The 13599-nt window shown below is 33.7% G+C and overlaps 3 protein-coding genes across 16 annotated transcripts in view; 2 read left to right on the plus strand and 1 right to left on the minus strand.

Annotated features, from left to right (window-relative positions):
* Glut1 (Glucose transporter 1) overlaps positions 1-13599 on the minus strand; it is a 201663-nt gene that overhangs the window by 47230 nt on the left and 140834 nt on the right. The window lies entirely within an intron of this gene.
* On the plus strand, positions 1043-4964 carry LOC138124768 (adult-specific cuticular protein ACP-20-like). Its single transcript, XM_069039933.1, has 4 exons — positions 1043-2666; positions 2749-2821; positions 2879-3064; positions 4465-4964. The coding sequence occupies exons 1-4, from the start codon at positions 2599-2601 to the stop codon at positions 4669-4671; spliced, it is 534 nt and encodes a 177-aa protein (XP_068896034.1). The 5' UTR covers positions 1043-2598; the 3' UTR covers positions 4672-4964.
* On the plus strand, positions 12362-13429 carry LOC138124725 (protein takeout-like). The gene is made up of 4 exons (XM_069039886.1): positions 12362-12511; positions 12565-12805; positions 12855-12988; positions 13038-13429. Exons 1-4 carry the CDS (start codon positions 12454-12456, stop codon positions 13334-13336), a joined length of 732 nt encoding a protein of 243 aa, XP_068895987.1. The 5' UTR covers positions 12362-12453; the 3' UTR covers positions 13337-13429.

The raw sequence follows: 13599 nt of genomic DNA on the forward strand, positions 1-13599 counted from the left end.
AGAATAATGTAGGAAGGACCGTGACCTTTCTGTAAGTTAAATAGTGTAGCTTCTCACAATGCAAATAAATATTCTCTAATCATATGTAAAATGTGTGATAACAAAATTTAATTTTTACAAGCAAATTTTAGAGTAAAAAAAGTACCTCAGTGATTTAACTTATACATACAGGGTGATTCTGAAATAAGTTTGGAAAAAAAAACCGGTAATTGGTGATGATGAGAAGAAGTCATAGGCAAAAAATTTTTCTTATAATAGATATTTATGCATTAAGGGAGATATGAACATGATTTTTCCATTATACAGTTGATGCAAATTTTCAAGTTTGACTGTTAATAACTCCATGAGCAGAAGGTTAACAGTAGTGTTTTTTTGCTTGTATTTCAACATAGTAAATATTATGCCACATTTTTAATCCACCCTGTATATTGATTTTTTCCACAAAAATAAAAAGTTAGTTCACTTACAAATAATATTTATTTTTAAAAGTTATTTGCAAAACATCAATAGAGTGAAAATGGAAAAAGTAAACATTTTAGAATTCTTGATTACTTTTTGGTGATTCTGACAAAGATGGAAGTGTCAAATAATGGTAAAAATTCGAATCAAAATAAATACGTTTCTTTAACCAATTTCTGCTATGCTGTTGATATCGTTAAATTATTATTAATCATGAAAACATTAAATAATAATAATGGAAAATTTGAAGAAGTTACAATTACTAAAAGATGATAAAGGGATAACGATTATTAATTAATTGTTAAATAATATAAATAATACCGGGTGTAGAATGGATTTTGATACACAGGCACTTTACGTGTAAAAGTAAAAATCCTCGGATATTCGCTCCCCTAATTATTTTAGAACAAAGCCTTACATATCGAGCGATCAAATTAATTTGTAATCGAGTTATCCATGAATCCGAAATCGTATGTCGTTTCTTGAACGCTTAAAACATAGGTTAGATCTGAGCATATCAATCGAAAAGACATACGGATTCAAATTCATGGATGACTCGATTACAAATTAATTTGATCGCTCTTTACAAAAGTTGTAGAGTTTTAAAAATGGTTCCCAATTCAAATTTGTTTTGTTTTTTAACATCTTCTGGAAGTACACAATAATGGAAAAACGAATTGAAGAACTTGTCAAAATAACAATAGCTGTGAAGTGTAACCGAGGTGACAACACTGACAACCAAAGCTGACAATGTATGATATCTGACATGTCAAACTTAGGATAGAATGCAAGAAATGTTGCTTGCATGTCTCTAAAAGACAATCCGGAGTAATACCCTTTTACGAAGTTAACTTATTCTTCTTTGTTAAAAGAGTTCATTCTTTTAAAAATCAGCAAACTCGTTACGTTTGTCAAAAAATGAACTTTATTGTTGTCGGGAGTCATGGCTATTACTATTTTATCGATAGATTTTTAATATTTAATTTTTCTTCGCTAACAGAACCAGAAGGTGTTAGAAAATAATTAGAAAAGAATTTGGGTACAATTTTTTTTACTCTACAACTTTTGTATTTAAGGTTTTGTTGGAAAATAATTAGGGGAGCTAATATCCGAGGATTTTTACTATTCCACGTAAAGCGCCTATGTCCAAAATCCATTCTACACCCCGTATGTATCGGACGTTCAGAAAGATTTGTGGCAGGAAGGTTGTAATTTTTTCTCTCTACTATAGGTTCTTTTAGTTGACAATTACTTCAGCTACATTTTATTCTAAAATAAATCACGAGCACAGTAGCATGTGACAGTAAAAAATGAAGAAATCTCTCGTTGGTTAGTTCTAAGAAAATCTTCTTTGAAAAATAAACAATTCACGCTTCTTGTTTCTTCGTTGGATAAATGACGTTTGACATCCATGGTTTGATAGTGATGATTGATGAAGCTATGTCATAGGTTAACGAAAACGAAAATTGCCACCACGTCACTTAGCCACCAAATTTCTTGAACGCTCCTTATAATGTTTCAACAAGTGTTCGTAAAATAACTTTATGAAAGAAACCAAAGGAATTTTAGCAGGATAAAATGCAGAATTTTTTCACAAAACAAAAAATACATTCACTGGAGATTAAACAAACCAAGTTAGTTCAAAAATTATTCATTTCTACTACATTATGGTTGGTTGGTACACAACATTTCTTCACGATATGTTGGCTTCATTCATGTAATGGTAAGAGTTATTATTAATTAAACTTATGAACTGAAGTAACTATCAGTTATTTTAAGTAAACATGTAAGTGTTTAAGTAGTCAGTTTTATTGATCAATTAAAGTAACTGCAATGCATAACTAAAGTAATGAACGGATACCGATTTGTTATCTGATTGGTAAAAGAGAGTAATTTAGAATTATTTGTACAGTAGTAACAGTTTCTATTCGGTTCTGTTGAAAACAATTAAATTTTTATTTTGGCACGATTGGAATGAACATTTTAACTAATTGTACAAATAAAATTTCACGAGATGCTCCGTCAGATAAATAAATTAGTTTTGCATGGATTGCCACCAAATCCCTGTCATTCCGTCAAGTTAGGAAATCTGCCGACGAAATATCGTCGGACAATGCGTTGTCAATGCTTGGGTGAAAAATGGCGCAAATGGAGGAAGTCACATGGCACCAAGATCAAGGGAAAGCTCGTTTCCACACCGACTTGTGGTAGGTAAAACTGGAGCGGTGGTTAAAATCTTCATACACCTTTCACGACCACCACCAGCTATAAAATCTCACTCTTTTCCAGGACGATTCAGTCTAGTTCTGTCTTTTCAACCATCGTTCTCTCATCCACCAGCTTAGCCATGATGTTCTATATTGTAAGTAGACCTGGTGATTGTGCTCTGGTGAATTCGTGAACAAAAAATTCTCTCCAGGTCTGTGCCGCTGCAATCTTCGTGGCAGTGAGCGCCACTGGAGGCGGCGGATATGGTCAGTTGGAAGAGGCCGGCTACGGCGGACACGTCGGCTACGGGGGCGGCGTGGGGCTGGGCGCGTACGAGGGCAACGAAATTGGACACGACGTGGGGGGCGGCCATCACGAGGAATTTGTTGATTATTATGTAAGTAATGGGGGTAGTATTGCGTGGTGGTTGGAAATTGATGAATGAATCAATTTCGACGGATAATTGCACGTCGTGACTCGGTTTATTCACACAATGTGCTCGTTGGTGTGCCGAACTTGACCCAAACAATTATTGGCTAATTTGATTTATCTAAGCTGGATGCATAATTAACCAGCTACCTTGGCTACGGTTTCCTATCATTCATTTTCTACGTTCGCTAACTGGATTTTTTACATTTTTAGTTTGTTGCAAAGATTGTTAATTTATTTTTGAAAATTCACTTTTAAAACTTTTTCTCACACTATACATTTTTCGAAATGACTGGATTAATTTCGATCAAATATTGAGTAATTTTTGTACGTTCTGGATCTCCATTCCTAAATAATCTTATCTTTTTCATCTATTTTCTGCAATCTACAAAAAGGCGGAAACGTTCTTTACCACGAATTTTATCACTACGTGGAAGACTATGCTAAATGTAGGACAAAAAACATATTTTTCTTATAGCTCAAATGTTTCGATTGTCTAATTTGTTTAATACAAAATCAACTAGAGCAGACTTGCTAAACCCATTTCTGATAATTTACGTAACCGGCTCAGTCGATCCATTAATTTAAAAAATGTGAGATATTCGTATTACATCAGGCAGAACTACTTTAATCAACATTTTTCAGTCATTATCACAAATTCCGCCACATTTTTATTTTGGCAGCCTACTTACCTCGGCATCTCAACCTACCAAAAATCTCTTCCCTTGTAAAAAATCATCTCAAATTTCGATGTAAAAACGCGCATAATTTTGTGGAAAACGATTTAAAGCAGATGTTCCCGCGGAGAAAATAAAATTTTCTACAATAAATTTTACAACATCTGGTCATTCTTTTGCACCATGTGTTAATTAATTAAATCGGAGCGTCTGATTTTCTTTTAGGCGCGTCCTGCCAGACTTGTTCCCAGGAAAAGTCTGGCGATTTGAATGCGACACGTCGATTTTCCCTCACTTGCATACATAAAATGTCACATTGTTGCTAGAAAGTGTAACAATTGCGAAACACCACGACGAGAACAATAAATCGTTGCTTCGGCGGAGATATTTATGCGGTGCACACGAAAATTGGGCAGTTTCTACTGTAGGAAAAATTTCGTTCATCTTTGAAATGTTTTAATTGAATTAATTGCGCGCGATCCCTCAATTAAGATCGTATCTTGAAGTCGGACAAATGTGTTGTTTTTCGTTGCAAAAAGAATAATTGCAATTGTATTCTGATAAGGTGAGTCGGAATAATTGTATTCTCAAGCCTCTTCAGGCTTTCTCTCGTCCGCTTCCTGATGCGTTCTATTAATCCGGAAAACATGACTTTTGTAGCGGTGAGGTAAATCAGTCGGTGATGTTGCAGGCTCATCCCAAGTACCATTACGACTACGCCGTCCACGACTTGCACACTCACGACATCAAGAGTCAATGGGAGACCAGAGATGGAGACAAAGTCAAGGGTGAATACACCGTTGTCGAACCCGATGGTTCCAAAAGAATCGTCCAGTACACGGCCGACAAACACAGCGGGTTCAACGCCGTTGTCAAAAATGTCAAACCGGGTTACTAGCCTGATCAGGCGCATATTTATTTAATTTTAGCTATTAGAGTTGTTGTATTTTTAAATGTTTACGATTGTTGAATTCGTCAGTTCATGAACCTCATCATCATCAATTGCCATAACCATGTGACGTGTACAGATACAGATACTCCACCTGTGTTCATGGTAACCATCGTCATCTTTTAATTGTTACTTTGTAAGTTATTCATTAGGTTAGAGTCTAATGGTACTCGTCAGTATTTTTGTAAATAAGCTTTTGTGTACCTAACGCTTGCAATAAATAAAAATTGATAATTAAATGAGACGTTTGTTTTGTTGCGAACCTGGGGCTCCAGTTGCGTAAAAGACGTAATCGAAGAGCGTAACGGAAAACGTGTCAGAAATGCTCCAAAACGATAATTAGGAAATAAACCAAAAAGTGAAATGGCGGACTGTCTAGTAGATACAGAGCAAGCATCAATTTGCCGACTAGATAGCATTGTTTACGTAATGCACTTGCGCATTTAAATTCGTACTTAAAAATCGTGTTTCTCGAGCTGGAATGCAAGTGGTAATGGTGATTTAAATTTTTCAGCGTTCTGCGTTATTCAATATGTAATAAGGCACGCTCTGGTGAATCCACCACTTCCCATTTCAATCTTGTGGGAGTTAATTTTATAATTATTCATACTGGACGATATTACACGACTTCCTCTCTTTATGTCGAATGTGTTATAAATTAATAACAACTCATTACTTTACTTTCAGTTTAATGAACCGTAAAACATCCACGCGGACGTTGCGGTTGTACCACTGTACAAAAAGGCACTTAATCCAGATGAATTTGCGTATGTGTACTTTCATTGAAATCTTACAACGAGTAAACAGTTTAGCCCAATCAATTATCGTGGGTTTTTCATACACAAGTAAATAAATAGCTTATCTGCGGGGATAAATATAAAGACGTGCTTGTCGAAGTTTGAAAGATAGTCCACAGACAGTAGTCATACCGCGTTTGTCGACTTCAAATAATTCGATTGATTAACATGAGTGGTACACAAGTTGATATAAATACAGCAGTTATAAATGAAACGAAGAATCGAGAAAGCGATGAAAACGATTCCAGTAAATCCCTGAATCGAAGAAAGAGATCTTTGTTTGATGCACAACATCGAAGAAATGTTGGACTGGATGGGAGACAAAAAAAAGAGTTTGGTGGATAATTTAATCCAACTTTGTGTGAATCTATTCTACCGTGTAGAATTAGAATAAACTTTATGAACCTACTTGTAATTTCGACACGTTGCAATACACTATAAATCAGTTGTTAATAAAAACGTTTAAGCTGTGCAGTATTTATTAGTTCTGTTATTCCATGATTATGTGTTAGATTTCATTGACAATGGCAACATATGTAGATGTCTTCGTAACAACATGGTTTTGTTTTTATCTCCTGTGTTTTGGCAAGTTTGAAAAAAGCTAAAAGAGCAACATGGAGAGCTAGTGGAAACGCTTATGGAAATACTGGGTGCCCCAAAATTCGTGAAACAACTCAATGGGGCAATATCAACTCAGGTTACAAAATTATGAGAGAAATTTTAAATAAGTACATTCTATATCTCTTAGATTTGAAGATAAGCCATATCCCATATCAAAAGGTGCAGCTTTAATCTCATTTTTTTTAAATTTTATTTTAGCTGATTAGTTAGTTACATAAATATTATATGAATTTATAAAATATAAAATATTTCTTGTAATTTATCATTATCATTTACTTGAATCTTGTGTTGTTCCAAGGATTGACGCTGCATTACCCCGTTGTACTGCAATACTTATTCTTTGGATCAAATAAGAAGTTGATCTTGATTTATTTGTAAATGTTGTGTATTTTCTGACCAATCTCATTAATTATTTTTTTGCGTCATCACCCCAAGGACCCACAGTCTCAATAGCAATAGGTACGAAATAGTAAATTATTATTAGTCTCCACAGTTACGTATTTCGATTTCTTTACTTCTTTAGGCGAGCGGCTTCTCCTGCTTTTTTGAGGATAACAGAATATATGATTGACCCAATGTATCAGTGCATGTTATATCCCATAAAAGAGGTTTGCGCCATAACCAGGGAATTAAAAGTTATACACTCTGGTCTTTTGTTGTCTTTTCTATACTATCCATTTAGTTCTCGTATCGAAGGAATTTCAGCAGATGTTTGACAAGGTCCTTGATCATTTCATGAGGGCCCAATTTATCGACAATTTCGCCACATGTACATGGGTGAGGAACACACATTAGAATAACAAGCCGTAAACAAATTGAAATTCTGAAAGATTGATTATTATCTAAAAGCGTACCTAAACTTGTAAAAGGGAGTGCATGTAGCCAAGCTCCAGATTCTTTTTCTTGAAGAGCTAATAAACGGGCTTGGTCTTTGTCTGAATATATTCTATCTAATAACGTTTTGTGACAAATATTGTGGGTTTTTGATCATTTTTCTCTGTTTTTTATCGACTATTCATAGTTGTTTCAACCAATCATATTCCGTCGCTCAACAATGACTACTAAATTTTAACTTGGAAAATCAATCTAATTTTGCCAGACCGTAGGAATCAATCAAATTGCGAAGCTAGAGGGTTTTTAAACGGCAAAATTTTTGTCATAGCAACAGGTTTAATATGACAACCAAATAAAAACTCAAAACTTTGTCTAAAATTAATGAACAGAAACGTTTTTATTTATGAAATAGTCCTTCGAAAACCATTCGTGGTAAAATTTGGTCTGGCAAAATTTTACGATTGATTTACTCGAGTTTGTTGCCAAAGAAAAAAAAGAAAATTCTCAAATTCTGACAGTGTCGAACAAAAAAATGTATTTTCAAATTTTAATTATCTACCACAAGGTTTAAATTTTGAACTTCTTTATTTTATTGGGTGATTCAAAATGATTGTTGATAATGATAAGTGTAGAAACCATGTACGGAAATTTATGTGGCAACTCTGTAGGTAAAATAGAGTTGACATTTCTTTGACAGTTCATAGTCGCGCAATTTTGAAAATTGTCAAGTTAATGTGCAATGATATAAAAAAAATCAAATGCACGCATATGAAATGTCATACAAATGTCAACTATACCCCACCCGCAAAATTGCCACATAAATTTTCGTACATATTTATCCACAATCATTTTGAATCACCTAATGCTTATAATTACATTAACAAAATAGTTAATTAATTTTGTTTAGCAGATTCTGTTAATACATTATAAAGCATTATTGATAGACTACGTCCACTGATAGAATGCATTTTTTTAAATATCCTTAGATAACAAAATCCCCAAACCATAACATTAAAATATTAAGAAAGTATCATAGATTGTGTTGGTAATATCTTGAAGCATTCGCGCCACTGATTCTCATTGGTTGTTATAAAACCCACGCGAAAAATAAATTATATGACGTTTCAAATTTGAAATTGTCAGTGCTGTCAAGTGATTTAAGCATTTAGATTTGCGATTTTTCATCTTTAGAGTTTTGTTTTGCGTTCCTCTGGTTTTAAAAGTTATTAGTTTTGATCGTGTTGCTGTTTTGATCTCCTCCGTTGCGATTTTTTTGATTTCTTTGAATTTGTGAAGTGAGTGCGTGCCTCAAGAATCTAGCATAATGAACACTTTAAGTGACATTACAAACATCGAAAATGATACAGAGGTAATTTTTCTTCATGCATTAAATATTAAATAATCTCTTGTTTGTTTTAGCCATTTCCGAAAAAAGCTGGATATTTTCATTTCTGTACCCAGCTTTTTTCAGAAATTCGAAAATGTATTGTGCGTTGCATTTTTAAATCCATCGGGCACATTATCACTCTTGAAATACCCTGTATTAATAAAACCTAATATATTACCTCTGCTATACAGAAGTTTTCTTTCGTCTTTCCTAAGTGCAAACATACAGAATAATAATAAAACATCACGTGTAAACCTGTTCTTTCATTTTTTTAAATTTCGCGCCGGATCTATTTCTTATAGCGTAGAGTGAACACTTTTAGTAACATTTATGTCAAGCAATCTATCAGTGGACAGAGTTTATAAGTTTCAGTTCTGTTTAAGTATTTCAGATAAGTTTAAACATGTTAAGTAAGTATTTGAGAATAAGGCTTTAGTTTCATAGCATTATGTTGTACACTAATCCATGCGCGTCTCAGGTGTGGATCAAGTTTTGTTTTAAAACAAACTTGCATTACAGAGCATAATAAATGAAAATTTTCTACAACTTAGTATAAAAATAAATATGTAGTAATAATAAATAATTAATTTGACTATTCGTTGCTTTTACGTAACATTAATTTAATTTTATACATAATAACACAACGAATTTGGAATAAAATGTTTCCGTTAAATGTAATGCAAAAAACATAACAAAAAAAAGGTAACTTACCAATAATTATGACACTAATTTTGACAGTCTAAAATTTTGTTCTCAAGTCTAAAGCATTAGGTATTTTACTCATTTAGAATCTTTTTTCTTTGTTTTTCAACCAGATGTATCGTTGTTTTACTTCGTCTTTGCCTGACTACCATTTACTATATTTTTATTAATCAATACATTTTTTAAGATACGAGTACATTCCACAAAAAAATTGCAAATTTTTGTACATAAATGCCGAAACAAGTCAATCATTGTTTTTCCTTGTCCACATTTTGGTGCATACGGCTTTTGTTTATCTGCTCCCGCAAGTGCGCAACCACCCCTAACTTTTTTTTTAATGTAAGGATATGTCAAGTGACATGTCGTTTGAAAAGCCATTTCGCAGGGATACAACGCACTACATATTTGTTTTCTGAATATTTTCAAAGTATTACGTGCTAAAAAAATTAAAACCAATTTTATAAGTTGAACACGTTGGGGGTGTACATTTCCTATCTTAACGTAACTTTTTTCAAAAGCTGTTGCCTTCTTCCCTTCTTGCTAAAGAAATGCGTAAAGAGAACAGCCTCCGGATTTAGCAGCCATTAGCCAAAGTAGGTACCATAAGCAAGATTGAGGCACCATACAGGAACTTGGGTTCTCATTTGTATTTGAATATTTTAAAATTTTTTGTTAATGTGACGCCCCAGGAAATAAAATGTTTGCACTGACCTTGAGTAATGAATGATATATCTGGGGATTATCTCGTTAAACCTTTCGGAAAAGAATATTTTTGATGTGTACATTTCACATATTACATTTACGCATAAGTTTCTGGTAAAACAGAATGTAAGGTGGATTATCTACTTCAGTGGCGGTAAGGAATAAGCAAATAAAATTATTATTTATTTAATCGTATTTAAGTATTTAACTTTGGTAAAATTCGTTATTAATCTTGTACCAAATGCATTAACTTAAAGTGTTATCTTTTCGGCTTATCCTGACATGAATCACATCTCACATATTTTCGGTATTCCCTAAATAAGCCAATCTGTTAAGTGTTGACTTTATTTAAGCCAATTTGAGCTCCTCTATCAAAGTCCATTTTTTCTGTTTAATTTTTAAATCTTAAAGTCAAATCGAGGTATATAATGTGTAATTATTATGAAAGCAGTCTCTTTACAACAAAATTGATGATGATTTTATTCTCTCTTTTGGTAATTCTTTTTCAATACGAACAATCTATTGCATTATACATACATAGTAATAATGAGTTTACACCAATCATCATAGATTTCATAACGATATAGTCTGCGCCGAATGAAAAACCACCAAGATTGCATTCTAATCCAAAATTACAACCGGCAAAGAAAGTGGAAGTAGGGTTACATTATCATTATGTCTGTGATTGGCAATTATGTCAGTTTATTGGAAACTAGCTACTTGAGTTTTGTCTCAAAATTACATAATTATATTAATGTTACAAAGAAAAAAAAATGTGACAATAATCCAATTTAGATTAAGCAAATGAAACACATTATTTCTTCATAAATTTATTGCCGTGTCAAATCACATTTAAATAAGACTTTTTTCCAGTGAGATAATGAGTTTTCCATGTTAAAAAATATCATACAAATATATACAGTGAGTTTTTTTAAGACTGGCCGTAGGGTTTTACATGCTAATTTTTCAACCCCCTGTTAATTTTTATTCTGATGAAAATATTCAAACCATTTTTGGAACAAAGTTGGAAGATTTTTCAAACTATCGGATAGATTACAATTCAATATCCCAAACTGTCGAAAAAGTTGTGAAATAAAAATTTTTTAGCGCGCCGTAAGCGTCCAAAATTGGAGATCGTCAGGTGCTGGTTGAGCCGACAATGGCGCTACTCTGGCGGCCGCTCGACGTACTATTATTTCGGCGCCTTAAAAATATTTTTTTCACAACTTTTTCGACAGTTTGAGATATTGAATTGTAATCTCTCCGATAGTTTAAAAAATCTTTCAACTTTATTCCAAAAATGGTTTGAATATTTTCATCGGAACAAAAGTTAACAGGGGGTTGAAAAATTAGCATGTAAAACCCTATGGCCAGTCTTAAAAAAAACTCACTGTATAAAAAAATAAACATCTCTAATGATATTTATTTAAAAATCCCATCCTGGTAAAACACTATCATTTAAGCTGTTGATAAGACTAATTGCTTAAGTCTAAGTGATGTATTTCTAAGTAAAGTCCATTCTAAATCAAAAACCACCACCTGTTGCTTTAGGTTGGTAAAATTTAAAAAACCCTTGGTAGTTATTTTTTCATACTACGTTGGTAACTATAAATTATGACATTTACTTGATTCAAAATAAAATTCAATTGCTTTGAATTCCGTTCATATTGTTTTATTAGCAGCACGTTTCATTTATTTATTGATTCTTATTATTTTTACTTAAACATGCCCAGAAAAACAAGACATTAATAAACACGTAACCTCAAAATTACAATTCTCACCAAATTTACAATTACATGTGTGGAAGAATAAAATAAGAACTGATAATGGTATTGAGTGATTCAAAATGATTGTGGGTAAGTATAGCAACTATGTACCAAAATTTATGTGGCAACTGTGTTAGTGAGGTATAATTGACATTTGTATGACATTTCATAAGCGTGCATTTGATTTTTTTTTATACCATTGCACATTGATTTGACAATTTTTAAAATTGCGCGACTATAAACTGTCAAAGAAATGTCAACTCTATCCTATCCACACAATTGCCACATAAATTTTCGTACATAGTTGTCATACTTATCCACAATCATTTTGAATCACCCAATACTACAATCCATGCCATTTAAGAATGCAGTAGATGTCGCTTTGAATGGAGAACGTTTCACACTGGCCAACGTGGCAAATTTGAAAACATACATTCCAAGCAAAATTAACAAAAAAAAAAGTCATGAAGGAACTTACGGTAGGGATATTCTAATAACAAAATTGTAGTTTAATGATTCGTTTGATACAAAAACTCGATAAGTTTGACACTAATAACCAAAAAATCGATCAAATATCAAAATTTGACAATAGTTATCAAAAATCGAATATTGCCTTGGTGTAAACTTTTCTCTCATTTTGACCAATCAACGACGGGAAAATAGTCCCTATGCTATTCTACACTGCATGCCTAAATCGAATGGACTGTAGTATCTAATTTTCACTATTACATTTGACGCAATGATTAAAATAATTAAATGGGTGTCCTTGTAGATTGCCTCCGAAAAATTGAATGGAAATCATTTTAAAGCAGTTGACCTACATTACGCCCTTGAAGCGAATAAACCCGTATTTCAACAAAACTAAAAAATAAACCACTATATAAACAATATTTGTTTCTCTTCATTTCCAATTCTTTGCACCATGAATCGTCTGTTAGTTTTGTTAGCATCGTTCGCGGTCATTTCTTGTGTGAAGTTGCGTAAGTGTAGTGTGAAAATGTTTCCCAAAATTTCTCCAAAACGTCCATTCCAGCTCCAAATTTTAAAAAGTGCAACCGGAACGAGCCAACATGGACAGAGTGTGTTCTGGAAGCTGGCCGCGACGGTATACCCCAGCTGAACCGGCGCTACGAAGAACTGAACCTCCCAAACATCGAGCCCTTCACTCTACCGGAAGTCAGCATATCAGGGGGAAGAGGCACATCCGTAGTGACGCAAACATACAAGAAGAGTAAAATTTCGGGCCTCACCAAGATCAAAGTAGACAAACTGGAGTAAGCGTAGCTTGAAACGAAGCACAATTGCTTCACGAAGAAGTTCCAGGTTCGACTTTGCCAACAAAATGTTTGAGGTTGTCGGAGTGGTGCCGGAGTTAGAGATGATGGGGCCGTACAAGCTCGACGGCAAGATCTTGTTGTTGCCGGTACAGGGAGAAGGAGACTCTGTGGCCAGACTGAGTGAGTAGATTTATTCCTGCTAGTTTTATTCTAGAAAGAGTGGTTTCAGAAAATGTGAAAGTTGAGCTTTTGATGAAGTACGAAGAAGTGAAGAAGAAAGGGAAGACGCATATGAAGTACGTTTCAGGGAAGGCGAAGATTCAACCCGGGTCTGTTTTCTTCCGATTTGAGAATCTCTTCAACGGTGACAAGATTTTGGGGGAGCAGATTAACACGGTGATCAACGAGAACTGGAAGGTGTTCTATGAAGATATGGAAGAGACTTTCGAGGAGGTTGTGATGCAAATAGTAATCAACATGGTCAACAAATTCTTTGCCAAAGTGTCAATAGAGGAGGCTTTTGACTGAGATGAAAGTGAGAATTTCGCTTGTAAGTTGTTTTGTACCAGCTCTTCGTTGAGCTGAAGAGAAACATATTGGAAATAAAGATTTATTCATTGAGTTCCTCTTTTTCTCCTTGCTGGACCCTCTTCAATTGCACCACATTGCTGTGCTCCTCGCTTCCTTAGTCTTCATTGTAGCATTGTTTGTCTTGTCTTCATTTTATTATTATTTATGCTGTTTCTTTTATATTCACTTAAATCAAAAATTCTTATGAAAACCAACAACTA

The sequence above is a fragment of the Tenebrio molitor genome, chromosome 1, assembly GCF_963966145.1.
Source record: "Tenebrio molitor chromosome 1, icTenMoli1.1, whole genome shotgun sequence".
Lineage (NCBI taxonomy): Eukaryota > Metazoa > Arthropoda > Insecta > Coleoptera > Tenebrionidae > Tenebrio > Tenebrio molitor.